The following is a 22,841-nucleotide window of genomic DNA, read 5'->3' as shown; positions in this document are numbered from 1 at the left end:
AAGAAAAGAATGAATCCTGCAAATTTTGGAGATTTGAGGTCTTTAAATGTAACAAGGATTTCCAACAAGCAAACAGTGCACCTTATGATGCATTTATGATTCAGTTAGTGCACCTAAATGAAACTGTGGAGATCTATGTCCTGCCAAAACTTTAAGTTCATGACTGTCCTGTTAATTTTAGACCTATACATAGGTATACATACCTCCCTTCCTCAGCCCAAGCCATATTAAATAATTTTCGACAATGCAACAGCAAGTGGTTAATCCGCTTTGCACACAAATCCTTTTCCTCCCCCTTTCTTTGGGTTTGCATCCCTAGCATGCACATACACACACACAAAAAGGAGAAGCTCCTGGGTGATGCCAAACCACGCTGCTGCACTGCCACTGTGCCAAATTACACCACTTGTACATTTTACCAACTGCTGCACACCCAAACCTGCCTGATCCCTTCACTGCCATCATTTTAATGAAAGGGAGCACGTTACTTCAAGTATTAAGAGGATCTGGGTTGATTACAGCAGCAATTTTCAATCTTTTCTGACCTGTGAGTCTCAAAAAGATTTCCAAGGCAGATGTGTCCCCCATGGTAGACTAAAGCCTACTGACTCTGGCTTGTTTTGTCAATCACTTTGTACAGCCTCCAGGTAGCCCACAGACCTCCTCCAGGCTGTGAGTAAAAGCCTGGAAAGTCCTCACAGCATTTATAGAGGGAGTAATGATGCCAGCAGACATCTCTATAAAGAACAAGGTAGGAAAATTCAGATTGTATTTTTATTACGTATCATAGAAACAGCTAAATTCTGTTACCAGAGCAATATATTCAGATCAGAAGGACAAAACATTATTTCACTTACATTGTTCAGAATTCATACAATCCAGCTCATCCACCAGTTGCTATTTCTTTGCAAGATATCTGGAGAAAGCTGCACCTTTGCTGATGTGCTTACCCAGCAAACACCTCTCCCTCCTGTATCATTTTTAAGGTAAGCTAATGTCTTGTGGCAGCTCCTCCATATCTGACACGAGCAGCTGAGGGACTTGAGCTCCTTCCAGCCTGCCTAATCCTCCAATTGCTGCAGGAGCTGCAGCCTGGCAGCAGTGGCAGCATTGCCTGCACCCTCCAGACCTGCTGGGGGACACTCAGTCTGCCTTGGATTCACAGATGGGGAGAATGGGAGAGAAATATATCAGCAAACAGCAGGTACACTGGATTGCCTTTGTCATATGGAAGTGGAAAGGCTAAAAATAACCCCCAGTGCAGTCTGGCAGATGGATGCTGGCCACCTGCCTTTGCTAGCAGGTTTCTTGTGCCACCTCCAGCTCCAGAGGTGGGGGGAGCATCAGCTGCCCAGGGCACAGCAATGCCCTGCCCAGGAGCCAGGGCTCCAGGAAAACGTGGCTCGTGGGAGAGTCACACTCAGCCAGTGTGACAGCACATCCTTCTCCTCCAGCCTTGCCAAGCACCACCAGTCCTGCTGTACACTGAAGTAAGCAAGAGCACATCACTGGCTTCATCAGAGCAAGCCTAAAACCCAGTACTGCCTCCACTTCAGATGAATTTGGGAATCCATGATTACCATGAGCTGCTAAATTAGTAAAAATAAGGTAAATTATCCTTACTTACAATGAAGAGACTACACCAACCATCCACACACGGGGGCCTTACCATGGCACTGCTCACTATGCCATGCCCAGATCCCAGCAGATACAGCAACTCTGCCTTCAGGCTTTGCTGCCCCCAAAATCAGCAGCAAAGGAGCTGCTGCTGCCCTGTGGCTGAAACACAGGGCAGCAGGAGCAGGATGCAGAGGATGCAGAGGATGCAGACCTCAGGAGCAGTGTTTGATGCACCACAACCAATTGTTACAGTGACATAAGGCAACAACACATAAAGCTCCATCCCTGCTCTCCTGCAGTCAATGGAAGTTTTTTATCATCCATTTAAATGGAAACAGGATTGAGCCTGTTATCTGGCCTCCAGTGAAATAACAGAAAGGAACATAAAACAGCACACCAGGGGAATCCTTGCCTGCAAAGCACTTCATCAATCTTTCAACATCCAAAATGCCTCCAGGGACCCATTGCTAGCTTGCTGTCTCCCCTAAATGGAGTGAGACAACTCCAAGAGTTTAGTAACTCTTTATCCTGAAGACTTTCTACTCTTCCTATGCATAAAAGGCACAACTGTCCCTCTGCTGCTTTAAGAGGCTTCTCTGAAAGCAGCCCAGAAAATGTTCCCTTTATAAAGTTCACTGAGAATCTCTGTATTACTCTCTGTACATTATTTTAAACACAAATCAAGCAGCAGTGGTTTCATGAAGGTCCAGCAAAATTTTTGATTGTTTTTAGGACCATACATCACTGATACTTAATGTCAACTACAAGTGACACGTAATAAATGTGCTTAGTGACACAATTCTGTAGCCATTATAAGAGTTTGTTATCTATTAGTATTTACATGCAAAATTATGCTTGCACACTTCTAGAACTTGCTTTATCTTCCTAATACGCAAAAGTTACTGAAAATTTGAGGGAGGTCCATCAAATTTCACACATGTTAAGATATCAGGAATTCTTCTACTGATATTTTATTTTACATTAACATACAGTCAGACTCATCCACCTGAGTTCCCACCACAGGTAATTAGTTATCAAAAGATATAAAAGTTGAATCATAGAGAAGTTTTGATTACAAAGGTCTTGTTCAGGTTTGTGCACAACATCGACTCCAATTTCCTACATTTTACTATGGGGCAGAATAAAGTCATCTTATGTAAATGTGGAGGGGAGGGGGTTCTTCCTAGGGACCCCAAATCCTAATATTCACCCCTGTTTATTCTGAAAGCATTTCATCTGTGGGATGGCAAACCTCTGCACTAGTACCATTTGTTTACCTGAAGTTAACTGAAGTTAAAGAAAGTCTGCTGAGTTTTGTTCACAGGTGATATCTAAAATCAAGTGCTCATAGTAGGGATTTACAGAATATTGTTTCAATACTACAAAACTGTAAATTAAGAAAAAAAAGTTTGCAGATAATACTGCTTGTTTCATTCTGTGTGATACATTTTGACCCACTCTCATCCATCTCTTCTGTGTAAGATTAATCTTCAAAAATCAGCAGATTGGTTAAATTGGATTGAACCCTTCTTGAAAGGGTCAGCATTGACCTTTCTTGCCCAGCACTTTGAGACAGTGCTGCAGGGAAGGTGCCTTTCTCCTGGAGGAACACTCCTCTCCTCTTCCATCTGTTCAGAACCTGAAAAATGCAGTCCTTCCTTGCTGGCTTCTAGTAAGCATGTGATTACCAAGATCTACAGCCAAAAAAAGAGCCACAAATGGAATAGATAACACCAGGAATCTTGGGAAAATACCTGTAATTTTTGTGACTTGTCACATGACAAAGTGGTGGCTTGGCACTACCTAGCCCAGTGGGTTATATACAATATCCAAATATACAAGCAAATAGCTCAGGCTGGAACCACAAAAGACACAGAGAATAAACAGGAAAAAGAGAGCAAACCATAATATTTGGAGGAGAGTCTGGCTCTGAAGGGTCTCTAAGGCTTTTCCCTCTTGTTCCAAACTGAGGAAAAATCAAGTGGCCAAGCTGCACTGTGCTCCTTCACTGACCTGTTTTCTCTGCTTACTCTGTTATCCTCTTATGAATAAAACTTTTGCAGAGCTTGGTACTGAGTGACTGAGCCCCCTCTGACCAGCAGCCCCGTGCAGAGCCTGCATGGCACAGGGTTATCCCAGTCCTACCCTGACCCCCTGGCCAGCACCAAACCACCCAGAGGTCACAACTCTGGGGCAAAGGGAGAGGTTTAAAATACTTTCTCCTAGAGCCAGGACAAGGTCATACAGCTTTTGGAGGGTCACCAAATCATGCTCACAAAAGGTGTAAGAAATACCCACGACTAGCTAACTGTGGGACCAAACACCTAATTCTGTGGGCTTTACTCCAGCATGCCAGGTGGACCTGGACACTTCCACTATCCTTCACATTTACAGACACAACTGTGTCCTTGGGACAGACACTCCCTTAGCATAAGCTTTTTCTCTCTGAAAGCTCCTTGATAGAAATCAAGACCTCATGCTTTGAACCTATTACAGATCTACCTTGTATCAAGCTGCTCGTGATTCTTTGACCTTTAAAGATGCTCTTTTCTTGTACTCATAGAAAAGGCAAATAGCTATTTATACAAGCATTTACCTTATTCTTCATTTCCAGCTCGCATATGTCCCCCCTCAATATTTTTATTATTAATAATTAAAATTATTTTAGACTGATCTAATCACTCTTATTGGTGTGAGAAACTGTTTATATTACTTAGCCCTAGGCTTGCCTTACTTGAGAATGAAACCTCAGCCCAGAAAATGTGGGGGGGTAATGCACAAGTCATTTAGCACATCTCACTCTACTTGTCCACTGAGTCTGTCACAGGAAGTCACAGTTCTGTGGTTAAACGTGACATGCAAGAAATTGCTGATGCTGGTTTAAGAAGCTGAGAGAATACTCTCAATGTCAGCTTAAACAGCCAATGTACACCCAAAATCCTGTATACAGCGATGTGTGATCTGTCCAGTACAGACCTGTGTTAACCTCAGAATCAGCAAGCTACAAGTCATGTTCCTGCAGCATTTTAAAGTGTACTTCAAACACTAATATACTAATTTGCTAAGCACTTTAATAGCTTTCAATTTAATAAATATAATAATGACTGGGATACAGTGAAAGTGTTTCAGTAGTACCCTGAAACAATGGACATTTCTCTCTGACCACTGGATTTAGACAACAAAAAACCTGAGAGACCCTCTGAACACAAGACAGTCAGGTCATGTGGGCTTACATAGAGACCATGGCTGAGATCTGGGCTTGTTACAGATACAGGCTCTCCAGCCTTCCCACCAGAGATTCACCACCAGCTCTGCTCATGGCCCCATTTCTTGGGAGCCTCATTCCTCCAGCACAATGTCAGTCATACTTGTGACTCCTGGGACCCCCTGTTTCAAAGTCTACTTCCCTCTGCAAGAAAAGTTGCAGCACAGCCGGTGTCACCATCGTTCACCTTTGTCCCAGAGCCCTGAAGAAACTTCCTCAAGCAATGCAGCAAGACCTCACAGTGAAAATACAGCATGCAGCCCTTGATCACAACAAAGGGCAGCCCCATGGGGGCTTTACAGCCAGAAAGGTGCTTTCAGTCCTCAGTGACATGCAAATGCTTGACTATTTTATAGCAGATATTTAAATAGCAGCAGTCACACTCTCACACATAATATGGAGGTGCCACAATGACTGCCTCCAGTTGTTTTCTGAGCTCCATTTCCTGGCATTCCCTGAAAAACCAACCCATGGACGCAGTGGTCAGAAGTTCTCAATTTGCACTTGCTCCTGGATGCCTGCCTGTGCAGAGGGACCTACCCAGGAGTGCTGCCCTTGCTCCAGTCAGCCTGAAGTGAAGTTCCCAGAGAAGCTGCTGGTCTTTGGTCTCCTGCTCAGGTCTGCACATTCACCTTGCAGATCTTTTGGTGCTGGAGTTTGTCTGCACTGCCAGCGGGAGATGAACCTTTTGCACTGAGCATCTGCTGAAGGTGCCTGGCCATCACCTTTCTCCACTGTTAAGCTCTAGCATCTAAACAGTTTAATATTAAATAATTACAGGAATAATTATTATATTATTACTATATTTTATATAGTAAAAATATTCATAAGCAGCTCTCAAAAGGACTGATGCTGTTAAATAAAGTAATGACACACCTGCAAGACAAATACATATTTTACAGAGCAGGAAATGGAAATACTGGTATTTACAGGGCTATTAAGAGTAAGATGAACACCAGTTAACCTCCATAACGAAGAATATTCAAAAGTTACTTTCTGTTAGGAATCAGACATTAATTTTAAATTGTCCCTTACTACACTGGCATACCCAGTGGGAACTGCCTTGTCCAGTATCTGCTGCAGATACCCTCAGCAGACATATCAGCTGGAAACCAGAGAAGAGACAGTTTATGAGGCACCCAGGCTGCACACTAAGCCAGGACTTTGGCAGATGAGTTGCTAAATTTGGGAACACACACACACAATCCTGGCATGACCAGAGAAACTTGCATAACCTTCTGTCACCCCTCAATGCTCTTGAGCATGGGAAAAGTGAGAAAAAATACAAAAAATTACACAGTATGCAAAACATGACTGCAGTGGAACAGATACTTCACCTGGGTCTGACTGTCAGCCCAGAACAGCTCAGTCCTCAGCAATGCCAGCCAAGGTCTGTGAGAGTCCTGACCTCTCAGTGTCTGCCACAGCACTTAAATAGCACATCTGCCAATCAGTGCAGATCTGGGGCCAGCAGAGAGGCCACAGACTGATGCCCTTGTAAGCCAGCACATCTGCTTAGTTTGTGTTGCTGAGATTTTTAAACCATGAGGCACTGTTAATTTTAACCCATCCCTCTTCTGGTAGGTGAACTGAAGCACAAGAATTCAAATGACTCTCAGGGGAACTCCAGTTATCAGCATCTCAACTCAGCATGTTCAGAAATGCTTAAAGAGATCTGCCTTGCAAAAGGCACTTCACTGGGGAAGTGGTGTGATTAGGCTAAGTGCCACTGCTGCCAGGCCATGCTCCAGGAAACTTTTCCTTCCAAGTTCCAACAGCTGGCTGCTAATGGGGTCTCCTAATAGAGGAACTTCACTGCTCCATTAATGCTTTGAATCATGTAAAATTTCTTTCTGTGAAATGGGGCTCACTTCCAGACTTTATACACCGCCTTGCAGATACACTTTGGGAGCTGCTAAAAGCAAATATAAAGTAAATGCTTAGAAGATTGTAAAAGTGAGTCAAGTAAATGGCCTGGAGAAACACCAGGAACTCAATTAGACAAAAACAGTAAAAAAGCAACTTGACTGGATCAGGTTGCTATTAATATAAACTACTTCCTCTCCTCCTTAAATTACAGAAATAAAAGCAAGAAGTACCTAATCTTGTAAAATATGAATTATGCAAAATCTGAAACTGAACTGTCAAGTGAAAATACATGACTGAGGGCTCTCACTCATAGGCCAACCATATCTGTATTTCAGGAGCAGGATGTCTTAAAAAAAGGCTTTGAAAGATCATAATCATAACTAATGACCAGGAAAAGCAGACTCGAAAGTGAATAGAGGAAATCAACATAAAGATCTTTCATTAAAGCTGGCATCACTTTGCCTTGGTTTCCCTTCAATCCCAGAAGAAAGGTAAATAAACCGGTGACAATTCCCCTCGAGCTGATGGAGGCAGATCAGGAATGAAGAAACACTCTCTTCATCAAGTCAGCTTCTCCCTCACTACCAGGGGATGCATATTAATGTAGCATGGCCATAAAAGCTTAATTACCATTTTATACAATTATAAATTATCCTACCAGGCTACAACCAAAACACAAACCTTCTCTGCTTATCACAATCCGTGCTCTCCTTCACATCCAGTCACATTAATTGTGGTCAACAAAGTCCCTGCCACCAGGCACAGTCCCCAGATACTTACGTGCCTGCCATGGAGGAGGACCTGGTCAGGCAACCCCACAGAGGTGCACGCTCAGAGCCAGCAGGTGAGCTCAAATCCAAACTGCCTATTTCACCTGAGCAGAAGACAAATTTGGCAGAGACAAGCCAAGAGTCTCTCTGAAGGCTTATAACCAAAACAGGAAAGGGAAGCACTATTGAGAGAGCAGGAGGGCAGGAAGTAACATACAGCAGGGGCGGGGAAGGCGCTTTAAAGAAGAAATGTATTATTTCTTATAGCTGCTCTGCTGAGCAAAAGTACAAACAATATAGATTAAGATTAGATGTGCCGTTGTTGCCTCATTGGAGGCATGGATATTAAAAACTTTTTGCGCATTTTCTCAAGGCACAGGTTCACTACCCAAGAAAAAGCAAAAGCAAATAAAGTTCAGACCCAGAAAAAAAAATTGCTGCTATTGGTTTATGGCACGGGCGTTTACACAACGCAGAACCAAACCCTGGTGGCACCAAGGGCCCTGCACTGCCTGGCAGCCAACCTGGCATCCTGCTGAGGTCTAGCTCCAGCCCAGAACTTTAACTGGCACAGCACAGTGCAAATTTTATCTCTCTACCTACTCAGATGCCTTTTGCACATCTGCTCAACTTGACCTGGATCAGAGGACGCAGAGTGCAGACACCAGATAACTTCCCAAAGCTCCCAAAAAACTGCAGATCTTCCCAGCTCTTGAAGAACTGCTGGAAACACACTCAGAAGCCATGGTTTTACCATGGAGGCACATAGACTTTCTCTGGGAGTCAGCATCACAGGCTCTGACATCTCTGCTCAAGAGAGCAAAACCTGCAGAGCCCTGAGGAGACCAGCCCTCAGGAGATCACACAATTCCTGACATCCTTGCGGTGCTCTCAGAGTGCAACATACATTTGTAAAACCTTAGATCCCTGTTTAACACAGCAAAAAGAGAGATGTGTAAGAAAAAAGATGAATTTGGCAAGGCACGCCAGCTACACAAACCCTTCAGTGCAGTTTCTGCTGGGCAGCAAGGGTTGCAAACGCCGCTCCACCTAAGCAGGGAAGTAGAGCTCTTTTCACCTTCACTGTTTTTCCAGTTACAAGAGATTACTTTCATGGTCCAACTGAAAGACCTACAGAAACTACTGCTGAAATGGCACCTAGTGAAAACATGGGTGTCAAAATCTGGCTGCTCTCACAGCTGGTAGTACATCGCCTGCTCACTTGCTGCTTCCAGTTCCTCTGCAGAAAATCTCTGTATGACTGAAGAGTTTCAGTTTTCTGATGGGGGGAGTTTAAAAGCCAACAAGAATTCAAGTTCCCACTGACATTTAAGCACAGCTTTTTCTGAAGTGCTTTTGTTTTTCTCTCTTTTTATTTCTTTCTGTTTAATGAAACATTTTATTATTGGGATTTCAGTTTGGCTGCATTTTCCTGACATTACATCTTTCTTCTTTGATATCTGTGTGGATGTTGGGCACTACCTTGTTTCATTCAAAAAAATCCTGCTTTTCATGAATTTAAAATTTTTTCATTATTTCAGGTCAAGTGGCAGTTCCTCTGTATAGCTCACACACATTGCCTAGACAACAATAGTAGAGTTAGTCAGTGCAAATAGTACTTTACTGCATTGTATTATAACCTGAAAAATGCATCTCCAAGTAAGTATGGACACAAATCCCTAATGGCCCAGAGCAGCCATGCTGGCTCCACTGTTCTAGGCAGAAGGATGCAGGAAGATGAACTAAGCAAAGATCTGAGGAGCCTTTTTATTTCTCTGATATGTCTGAGATAGATATGGTCACTGATTTGGGGGAAAGGAGACAGCACTTATGAGGTAGAATAGTTTCCCTGTTAAACTAAGCAGATATTACCCTCCTTACATGCAAATATCAGCTTCAATAATATCTGCTAGAAAAATCTGGTTTTAAAGATTTGGGTCTCCTGAACAAACACCTTTGAGCACACCTGGAAACTCCCAACCTCCCCTCTCCTGCTAGCTCTGTGCATGCTGAAGGCACAGCAAAGAGCAGGTCACTACTGACACATCCAATGTCACCCTAGGAAATAGTGACAGTGAGTAGGACAAAGCCCAGGGCTGCCTTTCTATGCCCCTGCCATAAGCCAAATTAATTTCACTAAGCACAGCATACATTCCAGCAGAAGTGCCTGTAATCACCTCTTTGCATTGCTAAAATGCCTCCATGGCCCTGGACTAGAAAGGGAGCACTTAGAAGGACGAAGCACTCTGTGACAAATGACACATAAGACCGAGTAGCTGACTTCTATCCAGTCCTCACAAAGAACCATATGCTGGATAAACAGATTATTTCAGTCATGTGTTGAGATCTGTGTGAGCAGATCAGGATTCCTAAACACAGAAGCGGGGCTTTGATTGCAATGAAGTGAATATTCCCTTAGGTTTGCAAGCAGCACGTCTGCTGGCCATGTACTCAGCTTTCATGTTCCAAAGACTCCCAAATCTTGGATTTGCTTTCTTTTGGACAGTTTCATTACCAGATGAATCGTGATTTGTGTAAGACAATAATGTTATGTATTTTCAATCCTTAGAGCTATAGGCTGAGCTAGAAAGGTGAGTGCCTCAGCCTCAAAATGAGTCATCTTCAAGCATAAAACCCAGGCTATTTTTAAGAATGAAGTGAAGCACTGTAGAATGTGTTGCTTTTACTATTTAAAAAATAAGAATCACAGTCATAGTTTAAAACTATACCCCCCTAAGAGTTATTTGAAGGTAGACATGATTAAAATATTTTTTTCTTAATAATTATGTTTCAGACCTTCCAAATAACTATTTATACTTATATATCTGCTGGGTTTAGTTCTGTGTTAGCCTCAAAAGGCAACATGTATATTGCACAAATTTCAAAATTTGTATATGGCAAGTCTTTCATTTAACGATTTCATGATTAAGAAATCTGGAAGTTCCCACTGAAATGTTACACTCAAATTTCATAAACTACAAGACAGCTTCATGAATATATGCAAAATGATATGCAACAGCATATAAAATATGCAGTTATATATTCAGATTTGTAAATCTAATTTCACAGCTGTTAATAGTCTTTGAATGTAAGACGTTTCCTCATACACTGAGATTTGCAACTGTTAAACATGCTGATGAGGCAAAAAAACTCCTTGTCCTCAGAAAGTTTAACCCTGTATGTTAATATATGCTCTTGCTCTCTCAAATAACTTTTTCTGTGCTCCCCACTCATTTGAAAGGAGCACGAGAGAAGCCAGACTGGAGTCTAAAATATACTTATTTACTATTAGAAGAGTTAAAAATGTGCAGTGAGGTGAGGTACCAGGTGCCACTTCAACAGCAAAACAATTGATCCTGCACTGAGCATATTTTACAAATCAGTCTTTTTGGGGATACTAATTTAGGATACAATAGCATCACTGCTGAGGTGCAAGGAAGTCTTTCCATGCACTTAAGAGGGACTAGATTTAGCCCTTTGTACAGATCCATTCAGGTAGCAATAAAAAACATATGGCAGGAAAAAAATCTTTTGAAGGCCACGAGTTATGCAGGATTTGGGAAGCCCTATTTTCTTCCTTCTGGGAAGCCCCTGGCTCTCAAGTCATGCAGTGCCCTCTGCTAAGATGATTGCATCTCACCCTCACTCCGCAGAGGGAACAGCCAGGACTCACCTGCTTCAAGGGGGATGTTTTGGCTGATGCAAACAGCCTAGGTATTGCCTGAAGGAAACAACTGTATTGCAAGGAATTAACTCCATGGCTGCCTTCAATTTTCCTCTCTATAAACTGTGATGAGCAGTGGGCAGCAAGCCCAGACCCCACGGTAAGCAGCATGGAACAAGTTACAGACCATATGGAGAGAAATAAACTGCCACTTCATACACAGGGTATCTATCCTGCTTTTTTTGCTCGAGTCAGCTAATTGCACATCCGCAAATCAGCACATTCATAACAAATGGAGCATTATGATATCATGGGAAATCAATCTAACATGATCAAAGTCTGCCAGGAAAAGTTCCCCTGAAACTATGAAAGTACTTAAGAGTCCTGAGTGCCGGGGACATTTTACAGTCCTTATTAAACAAACATTTTCCCATTGTTTCATGGCAGCTGGTGGTACCAAGGGCTGTATCTTCCAAGGCTCCATCCAGCAGTCTCACTGCAGCCACCAGCATGGGCACCTCCCTGCTGCAGGCAGGAGGCACCTCTGTACCTATAGCTAGAACCAGCCCCACCACCCAGACCTGCTCCAGGGCAGCAGAGAACAGCTACTGTTCCCAGCAGTACCTCAGCTCAGGCATACCACCCCCTTTCCTTTCCAGAAGCTGAGATTTACAGTGGTGCAAACCCCCTTCTGTACTGCAGATTTTAAGGGGTGTGCCAAGCTTTTCCACATAACTTTTCTTTTATGTTAAAGTCTAGCAATGCCCTTGATCTAAAGAGCCATTAGACATGGTCTGAGTGTAAATGTAAACTTACTTGGGGTATCAGCTGAAAAACATTCTCATATTAATGTCACCAAGCATTTGCTATCCCCCAACATTGTTCCACAGCTGATGTATTTTCACCTTCAGCTTGTATTTTTTGCTTAAACTTTAGTAAACATGATGAGTGGTTTCAGCAGCTGTTGGCAGAGGTCCTTTCAACTGCCTACATCACTTTTTTGTAGCTCTTGATTTATGGGGTGGTCTTGTAAATTTCTGGGGTTTGTATTTGAAACAAGAAATACCAACTTCACAATGGTCCAGGAGTTTCTCACTCAAAACTAGCACTACCTCAATTCTGGTACTTACCTGAGCTATTTAATGCTATCCACCATTAAGAAATGCAATTCAAGCATCATGTTTTACTGAACAGATAACGTACTTGTGTCATGAGACACCCCTATCACATGTGGTTGGCACCATAAGCCTGTGGAAGGGTTTCTATCACAAGCCCTTCAAAGGCACATGGGTGGGTGAGGAAGGTGGGAACATAAGGGGATGCTGGAGTAAAGAAAAATCATATAAACACAGCTCAAGAGACTGGAGGGGAAGCAGCTGACCAAAAACCAATCAGAAATCACACATAACTGTATTTTATTCAATTCTCTAAAGGCATATGCCTATCTGATGTTCAGGTCATATAATTTGATATTCATTAGGAAAACACTTTTCAAGACAGCAACCCCATCCCTAAAAAGTGAGGGCCCAAAGTGAGGGCCGTTCAGGCTCTAGAAGGCTAGCTTCACACCAAGATGAAGAATGCCTGCCTTGTTTCTAGCAGTGTTTCTGATATTTGTATTCCCTGGAAGAAGGACAGGTTGGAAATAGCAGCTGACTTACAGGCACAGGGGCAGAAGGACCCCTGAAGGTGGAATGAGTTCAGTCAGCAGTTTTTCACATCAACTCACCACACCTTTCACTGCCATGTCACACAACATGCTGCACACATGCAGGGAAGCTCTCACCTTTAAAAGCATCCATGTTCCTTCCACATTTTTTCATGTTTCTGGAATACTCCCTTATAGCATTTAACAGGATACTGAGGTAATTTTGCATGACTCAATACATGCAAAACTACCTCAGTATCCTGCAACTCAATGCTTTATCCTTGCTGGAGTTGGTGGCAAAATTCCTATTAGCAATTAGCCATTCCAGCTGCAGCAGCAATTTATCTTTTATATCATCTGTGTCATCAGTTAGGCTGTAGAACAAGGTAAGTTATACTGGTCTATTGAAGCCCCATCTTAAATCCAGTGTTTGCACTGATGGACAATGAGTGTGGCCCTGATCTTTGCAGATATCCTTTGGCTGGGAAAAATAACAAATCATTGTTGGGCCCAAACAAGCTGCACAACTGAGTCACAGTGTCGATTTAGATTAAGTATCTTTAGTCTGTTAAAATTTAAGATCTTTAGTCTGCAGATCTGACTGTTTGTAGTGTTCCATCATGGAAAAGGTGACACCCTAACACCCTCTTTGAGGTGGGCACAAAATGGCACCAACTGTCTATAGACTCAACTCAAAAATCCCTAATAATTGTGGCAATCAGGAAGGTGGGAGGATGTCTCCTAAATTTCACAAGAAGAATAATTTTCAGATTATTTTAGTAAAAATAAACACTAGGACAGCTAGCAAATGGAGATGTGTAGTATGCAAATCCTTCATCCAAAACTACTGACAATACTTATTAAAACAAAAATTATCCTGGCAGCCCTTTCTTTTCCCCCTTTCCCTCCTTCGATTATTTATTGGCAAAGATTTTTCCCATTGCCTGGCAGATAAAAAGATTTTTCTGAGTGCCAAAACTGAAACAGGATCCCTGAGCACATTTGTGCACCAGACTTGTTCGTGCACGATGTTTGTCAAATAATAGCAGAAATATTCTTGCTTTACCATGATTTTTATCCTTTTTCCCCTAGCAACCTTCCCCCCTTATCTTGCCCAAAATTATTTTCCTGATTGTGTTATGTCCTCTGTGACTTTCCCATCACCATGCAGTGAGTTTCTCAGGAGTTGGGCATCTACTAAAGATGTGCAAGTTGGCAGTGGATTGCTGCTCAGCCTGACTGTGTCCTGCCTTCACCTCACACAGGACACCAGATTGAATCCCTCTCCTCTCCATCCACTTGGTGAGCGTCAGAAACCGGTGACTTTTACTCCTCTGTGAAACTAGGCTGACATTTCTGAATCTGCTGGTCAGCTACTGGGAAGGTGATAGAGAGAAGGAAGAGGATGGGCAGACAGAGAAGTGAAGCAACTGCATAAACCTTATTTTCTTAGAAGAGCAAACCAAAGATAGGTTGGTAGGGAGTGTCTCCTGAAGAATTGCTGCTCACCTCCACTGGTACCCTCCCCAGTTTGTCCATCTGATGACCACCAAACCATCCACAATGGCATGCACAGTTCCTTTCAAAATCAGCATCAGAATAACAGACTTTTCCCAAAAGTACAACTTTCTAGGTGTCTGGCATTTTTTTCACTGTCTAAAACATACAGGGGTTTTGTCAGCAGTTCAGACTTGTCAAAAGATAACTCTTCCATCCAAAGCTTCACATAAAAGCTTAGCCCTTGAGCCATTACTCAACAGCCTCTGTCTGTGCCAAGATGTGCTTTTCATAATAATACCCTGGGTTTATTATAACAGGACTAAGATCTTTAAAAGTGTCCTTTTGCATTACTGATACAATGTTTTGGGGAAAAAATTAAAAAGAGAAATTAAAATCACTCACAAGTCAACAAATTACAGAAAGGTCAAGTAAGAGAAAGGATACAGAGAATGGGGAAAGTTTCAGTAGTAACTCAGCTTGCTGTTCCTTCTAATGGCTTTCTGAACCTTCTACAGCTCTACCCAAATCACAAATTCAGGGCTGAGGTGAGGTCAGGGAGGATATCTAGGGAGTAAGATAACTCCTGCAGTGCATCTTCCATTGGGCCAGGGGTAAGGCAGCCCAGCCTCAACAGTAATGCTAACAGCCACAGCCAAGTGGGATCAAAAGGCAAATACAAGTGCATCAGCCATTATTTCTCAGCCCCAACAAGAATATGGAAAGCAGCATTCAAAGCCACATTATGATCAAATTTTTAATTTAAAAACCCCAAAACAAACATAAGAGTTTTGAAAGATTGAATAAATTTCCATAGCCTTGGAAGTCTTGCCCTATATCACACACTAGCTTCTGTCTAGGCCCCAAAGGGCTCATCAGAATCAAGAGCAATCCAGAACCCTTCAGTCAGTTCACAGCAAGATCCCTCACAGTGAACTTTATAACTGTTGTGTTATCAGCTGAGCAATGTTGCAGTATTATTTGGTCTGCTGAAACCTACTCCCCAAAGTGCAAACAGAATAGAAACCAGGCAAAGCTCTCAATTGTCTCTCGGGCTGCACACTCAGTTTAGGCAGCTGCAGCTTAGTGGATGGAGCACTGACCTCCAAGAGCCCCAGTCAAATCCAGCTCGTGTTCCCATGAAGGGCACTGGAACTGGGTTAGGGAGCATAAGCTTCAAAGCACCATTTTCCTTAGAACTGACTGCATTTTTTGCCATGAACCTTTCTTCTTCAATATTTCTGCTTTTGTTGCCCGTCTCTTTCTGCTTGGGCTAACTGCCTTCTAACACCAAGACCTTGGTCCTTAATCACTTGATAATACAACCACAGCTGGAAATCAGACCATGGATTTGGGGAACACTCCCCTGAGATACATGATAGGTGAAAACAGGACTTCCCTGCCTCACTCTGATGGTACGATGGCCTACACAGGGAATGGTTTCCAGCTCCCAGCTTGGTGTTACATGGCTAGTGGGCTCTTTATCATTTCCCTGGTTTTCTATCCCTTCCCATATCTTTTCTGGATAGAGTTGTTTTGCCCTTCAGTACTCATCCCACCTGCCCCAGAATAAGAGAAAAGGGAAAACAGAATAAAGCAAGAGCTATGAAGTGGTGTGCCAACACAGCCAGATACCTTGTTCTTGGTTTTTCACTTCCACTGACACTTAGAGTTAGGTTCACACCATTTAAAAGTGAAGATAAGAAATAAACATGCTGATAAAGAGGTTTTCTATAGCTTGCTTTCTGTGCAGGCTGTCTTGGTCTGTGCCATGCCTGAGGCACTGAGCACACTGTTTCCATGCTCAGTGCCCAGCTCTGATTTTGGAGTCTCAAGGCACTGCAGTTTTTAATAGAACCCCTCCAGAAAACAGGTAGAATACTTCTCACTCAGCAGCATGCACATCCACACTCACCAAACTGGCTCTGGGACCCAACACTCCCTGCTACATCAGTACCACACTTGTTTTGTTAGCTCGTGCTGGGTCAACTAAACAGCCTCTGGATGAGCATAAGGTTCAGAAAAGATAGGGGCTTATTGCCAGTTCCATTTTACTGGTCTATTCTATTCTATTCTATTCTATTCTATTCTATTCTATTCTATTCTATTCTATTCTATTCTATTCTATTCTATTCTATTCTCACCCATTCAAGACAGTTTTGGGAATCAGTCTTTTCAAACTTAGCATCACCACCAGGTGATCTCAGTCAGATGCCAAAAAGGAGACTCATGTTTAAATGTGTGTTTATCTTAGGCCTCAGACATTATGCAGGGTGGAGTTCAGTGGATGGAGCCCCCTTGCCCTGGGCAGCAGAAACTATGTGCAGATCTCTGCCCATGGAAGCATTGTGGCAGCTTCCTTCCTTGCAGTGTGGCACCTTCCTTGCCACAGCAGAACTTGCAGGTCCAAAGAGGGGAGGCAGACCATGGTTTTATCAGAAGTAATTAATAGTGGCCTCTTGATTTAGTTGGTTGCATAAATGTAAAAAGGAAAAAGAAGTGTGATGCAGACCCTTGGGGGGCTCTTGGGAGCCTCCTCTGCTGGGATGGAAACTTTCTGAAACCAGAGGATGAGGGCAGAGTCCCTCTGTTCAGCAATGACACCAGAGAGCAGGAAGCAGAGGGCAGGCTGAATGACTGGAGGGGGGAGGTTGATTCTGGAATGAATGAGAAGGGTTTTTAGACTTAGATTAGATTTTCCTTCACTTTTTCATCTGTACATTTTATAAACACTTGCAATTCTCTCATCCACTTCAGTTGTTACAAATAAGTACCTTCACTTGCATTTTGACATAACCCAGCTTGAGACAAGGTTAGTTTCCAGGTGCCACACTAATATTACAGTGCTCCTCAAGCTAAATTACATCTCTGTTTATAACTGTGAAGCTTTAATGAGCCCCCAGCTCGTTATAATAAGGCATAACACAGCATGCAATGAAGTGTGCCTTCAGAGACACTGCGTGGAGCTGTGTGAGAGCCAGCACTGCAGGGTGAGGAGAGAGGGATGCTTCCTGCTGAGCAGGGGCACCAGCAAACAACAGGGCACAGCCAGCATGGCTGACAGGGGATCTTCAGTGGGAAACCTGTGGAGATTCAGGTTTCCAAAACAGCAGAGCTCCCCAGCTCGTTCCTAAAGCTACTGGCCAGCTTGGTAGCCATCTGTGACCTTCCCTGTGCCTCCTTTGTTCAGAGGAACAGAGAGCATCAGTTTGACCAGGAGTCAGGATAGCCCTCAGGAAATACTTGTACTGAGTCAATAGGAGCCAAATTATTATGTAAACTAAGAAACTTATATTTATGTATGAACTCCATATTAAATAGTTTATGCACACACAACAGTCAAAATTATTTCATGCTTTTCATCTGCAACATTATGGTGCAGATGTAAGGACATTCTTATTCTGGAGAAGAAAAGAAGAAATAATATGCCTTAGTCTTTCAGTTTATATTCAATATGAAGTGGAAAATTGAATTGAAAGTCATTAATTCATAGGTCTGTTATGCAGTAATGAAAACAAATTAAGCCCAAGTCCGTTATTTCAGTTTCATTTGGTTTTCAGCAATAAAACTGGGATTTCTAAATATATGTTAGGTAACACTCTAAAATCCAACAGAGACTTGGCACCTGGTGTCTTGTATCTGAGCTTCATTATAGGAGCAGTGTTTATGTTGGATATGTGTTGGATGGTTTAATTCCAGCCTACTGAAGAGCAGCCTCCAGGTCATAGATCTGCTGCAGCTAATTTGGCAGAAGCAGCACTGTCTCTTCAGAGAAGGGCAACATAAATCTGCAAACACAGCTTCTGTCTGGGGTAATGAACAGCTTTAATTTCCTGCAGAATGACAGTCACTGAGCAAATGTAAAAAAACCCAAACCAACCAAACAACAACAAAAAACCCAAACAACAACAACAGCAACAAAAAACAACCCAAAGAGCCATGGTAGTAAAGATTTTGTGTTGCAGGAACACAAAATTTCCAGAACTTCAACTCCCCTGACGTGTCAGCACTGTGCTGGGGCACAGCAGAAAGAGAGAAGAGACTTTTTTCTCTGCAACACTGCAAGCATTTTCAGCCATTTCAGGTTTCCACCTACCAACTAAATGTGATGAACCTTCCCATCTCTAGTTAAAAGCTTGTTTCAGCACCTTGCAGGGGTGTTCAGGAGGTGGTTTCCTTTCCCAGATAACCCTGGGAGATGCAAAGCATTCGAGCCGTGCTTTTGGCAGGCAGCAGTGGGAAGGCAGCAGGCAGAGCCCCCCACACCATTCTCTTGTGGAGGAAGCAGAACACCTCAGCCCATACTCCAGGGACCAATTACAGGAAATTCCTTGGGCAGGGCAGCCCCAGACAAACAAGAGATGCCCCCCAGTGCCCACCAGTGCCACAAGGCTTTGGGCATGCTGTGTGCTCAGGCTGGGTTTGAGGAGGGAGGATGGAACACTGTCCTTTGTGCTCTCCATGTGCTTCAGGTTTGCTGGAGGGCAGAGGCAAATGAATATTTCATCTGTAAGGAGTCACTCCCACCACCCTGGTCTGTGTGGTGGCACATGGCATTGCAGGGAAATGGGCAGGAGAGAGGAAGCGCAAGTGGCTATGCCAAATGCTAAGGAGAACAAAAGACACAGAAACAATACCCAAAGCATTTCCTGTCCATCTTTGCTTGGCACTGTTCTTCAACATGCTTGTCTCTGAGGAGGAAAGACTGCTGTGATCTCCTCTCTACTGCTGGCACTCTCCTTCCAGAGAAACAACTAGCTGAATTAAAGCATATACAGTAGCTCATGCCAGTGTTAACTCATTTGACTATTAATTACTCTAAGGAAAAATCCTGCTGTTCTGAAATCTGAGAATTTCCACTGGAGACTCACCAACTGCTTATCCACTAAAACCCAAGATCACAGAGACAAAAAACGTTACATAAAAAAATCAGTTTATTAAAAATGTATTTAAATAAAATTTAATTAAAAAAAATTAAAATAGAAATGTTAAGCCCATAGTCTATTTTAAAATATTTTTCTATGTATTTCCATAAGGCAATTTCAGTTTTGTGAGATACATATTGCATTGGAAGAGATGCAATCAAAGACATCAGAAAAACAAATGGGATGATCTGTAAATACCAATCATTTTTTTTGGATATTCAAGACAGACAACACTATTTTCTTTATCTAAAATGGAAGATTTATAATTCTGCTAAAATTATGCTAAATCCTACTTAAAAACCAATCAGAAAAGGCAAAACCGAGCTGGTGCCTCCAGCAGAGAAACCAAACAAGGATGATGGCAATTTTTCTTTGCATCAGTTTTAAAGGATAACACCTATTTCTCTACTTTTATAACCCTCTACAACTAACAGTACTATTATAACTTAAACTCTCTGGAAGCTCTCACTTGCGTTTGAATAACACAAAAGCAATGCAGTCTGTCACACAGGCCAGACCTGCAGCAAGCAGGGATTGCTGGGGCAGGCTGGCTTTGCAGCTCAGGCAGAGGCTGAATCAGTGGAGGGACAATCCCTTCTGTGTGTTTCCCTTTCTGCAGTCAGCAAAAATGCCCCACTCTGAAAAGAGCATTTGTAGGTTGCCACAGGATAAAACAAACCTCAGAAACACAAATCGAGCTTAACAAAGGAACTTCTTCTTAACATGGCTAATGGCTGGGGCTCCTCCACAGACAAAGACACTGTTTGACCTACTGCTCTCATTAGAGGAGTAGTGATGTTGACATTTGTGTTGTATAAAGCAGACATGTTAACAGCCAGAGGGAAAGCTGTCAGTGCCTCTAAAGATCACAGCATTCATGGCAATGCACGACTCAGCCTTTAAATATTCAAATAATCAATTCAGTGTTTAAATTCTTTTACTGATAATAAGAAACAACTCTTGAATAAAAAAAAAAAACAACAAAAAACAACAAACCAAACCAAAACCCACCAAAAACCATCCCCAACTTCAAACACCGTTAATCTTGAAAAATTAACAGGCAATACTTGAATAAGTTTTATTCTGCCGAGTCTAGTGTTTCCTTTCAGGTTTATATAGTCTAGTTTTGTCATGAAGAAACACAAGCAATTTATTCTCACTGGGCTTTTCACTTGCTATTGAAATAATACCAACCATCAGAGACTGAGGTTTGTACATTCATATGTGTCAGGTTCACCAAAGCAGAAAAACAGATACCACTGCTCATTTATAAATACATGGAATGTGTTTTAATTTAACTCTGATCTATTGCATCCCATTCCCTTGACATGAGATGCACCATTGCAACAGACAGGCAGTTCATGTCTTACACATCAGAATCCCTGCAGTAAATCTCTCTGTGAGCAGCCAAACACCCCAGAATGACAGCAAGCCCTTCATGCTGCAGCTCAATTAGCTCCAAACCCCTCTGAGATTTTTTTTTTCCCAAGATGATGTTGATGTTCCCAAGCCCACTTTTACTCAAGGTGAAGCTGAACACGAAGCATGACAGACTGACAGACTGACAGACTGACAGAAGGTTTTGTACTGCAGCCCAAGACCAAAGTTGTCCACTCTCACCACCTCTCTCCCAAGGAAAGGAGTCTGCCGGCACAGAGATGAGAAAGGCTCAGCATCATTCATCACATCCCACAACGTGACACTGGCTTGTCAAGGACCCATCCTTGACACTTTTAGGGCCTGTTTTGTAATTAATTTCTGTAAGTGGATAATTGACTCGTTAAGCTGAATTAGAGCAATATGATAATGCACAAACCAAAAATGCAACTATTATTTATCTTGCTGTTCAGCCCAGCCTTCCAAGCCACTTCAATTGCTAGTGCCAATGACTTCTGAAGGAAACAATTTAACATGGCAGGCATCATGCTGTCCAAGCTTTAAAAAAATTAAGAAAAAAGACATTTACAGTGGTATATTTTGTTTATACATAGACTGCACAAAATGCTTCCCATTCCTTTCTTAATGCTTTTTAATTTTTTCCTCAGCTTTTTAAGACTATTCCACTTTCCTTTGCATGACATCCCATGTGGCCAGTATTGCTCTAAGGGAAGGCACATGTGATCATCCCTCTTCCTCATACAGCTCCAAACCCAGCACAAGGACATTTATATATGTGTGTGTGAAAGGTAACAAGATGAACCTAAAATGCATTATGGTGAAGGGATCTGTGAGCCTCCAAATGTGCTTGGAGGGTGGATTATGAGGAGACACACCTCTAATGCCAGCAATGTTTTGTGTTGCTTCAGTACAGTAAAATCTATAACTTCTCTTTTGATAATCAAGAAAAATCAAGCTTGAAATGACTCTTGTATAAAGAAGATAAAGAAACAGGGCCACAGTACTCTATCCATCCCAGCAGGGGAGGGAAAGTTAACTTCATGTCATTCACTCTCCACTGCACAACTGCTGCTGCTCCCCATCGATCTGCACAGTAATTGTGAGCAGCCACAAAAAGCCATTTCCAGTGCCAGGACAGTGCTTACCAGAAGCAGCTTTGCTGGTTACAACACTTTAGGGAAAAAGATGAAGGCATGCAGAGGAAGGGAAGAGATTCTTCCCCCTCAGATTTATTTTATACTGACAGAAATCCATTGATTTTGTAGGAGGTTTTTTCCTTATTTGCAAGGACAAATTTCACTCCATTCCATGAAATTCCCTGCTTCAAAAATCAGACTACTTAAGCATAATTTTGGGGCTCTAGAGGGAGATTCAACAAACACCAGGGCATAGGGTAGACATAAACATGACAGCAAAAGGACATGAGGCCACAGCAGAGGGTTTGCACCGGGCTGGGCAAGCAAACAGAGCCAAGGTGGGTGACACAGTGACATTGGCACTGAAGTTACCCAAATGGGTGAGGTCAGAAATGCAAAACTCCTGCTGTCCATGGAGTGACTCCTCTGCTCTCAGAGGTAGGTCTCCTAAAGAGCAGAGCTGAGACCATTTCTTTGGAGAAGGGGACAAAAGTAACAATCACTTTGGAGCCAACAGAGAGAACATTTGGGTTTGAAAGCTGGAGATGAATACTGCAGTAGAGAATTTAAGTATGATGTTAACACCTTCCCTGAGCATTTTCAGGAATGAGCCTGTGAGAGAACAATCAGCCCAGATAATGCTCCCATGCACAGCTCACTTAGGACATTTAGAAAATGTTATGGTGGTGTCTGAGACCCACCTGCCACATGTCACCAGTCAATCTCTCACAGCCACAGCAGGCTCAGCACCAGCAAGGAAAGAAACGAGCCATAGTTATCCCAGAACATTTGCAGCTCCTGATGGATCTAGAACATGCTATGGTGAAAGGAAATAAAGAGTATTCCAGCACTGCAGCTAGCACTTGCACAACTGGTATAGTGCAACACCTGATGTGATAGTGCTCTGCACAGTCCCTGAAGGGACAAACCACCACCTGGGAGAACACAGGGAGGAACCAGCCCCCTTTTCAATAGGAGCTCCAAGAGAATGACACCTTAGTGAGAAATCTTTGGGGATTCATTGAACAAATCTGTACTCTCTGTTTGCT

The 22,841-nt window shown here is 42.7% G+C and overlaps 1 protein-coding gene across 4 annotated transcripts in view; it reads right to left on the bottom strand.

Annotated features, from left to right (window-relative positions):
- EVL (Enah/Vasp-like) overlaps positions 1 to 22,841 on the bottom strand; it is a 144,658-nt gene that overhangs the window by 68,976 nt on the left and 52,841 nt on the right. The window contains exon 1 of one of the 4 annotated variants that reach the window (XM_050974839.1): positions 7,535 to 7,701. The exons of the other annotated variants lie outside the window; for them this stretch is intronic. Coding sequence (XP_050830796.1) covers positions 7,535 to 7,545 — 11 coding nt within the window. The 5' untranslated portion in view covers positions 7,546 to 7,701. Of the gene's footprint in view, positions 1 to 7,534; positions 7,702 to 22,841 lie in introns of those variants that run through there. 4 annotated transcript variants of the gene reach the window in all.

The sequence above is a fragment of the Serinus canaria genome, chromosome 5 (assembly GCF_022539315.1).
Source record: "Serinus canaria isolate serCan28SL12 chromosome 5, serCan2020, whole genome shotgun sequence".
NCBI lineage: Eukaryota > Metazoa > Chordata > Aves > Passeriformes > Fringillidae > Serinus > Serinus canaria.
Note: the sequence above shows the minus strand (reverse complement) of the source record. Positions and strands in the feature narration are given on the sequence as shown.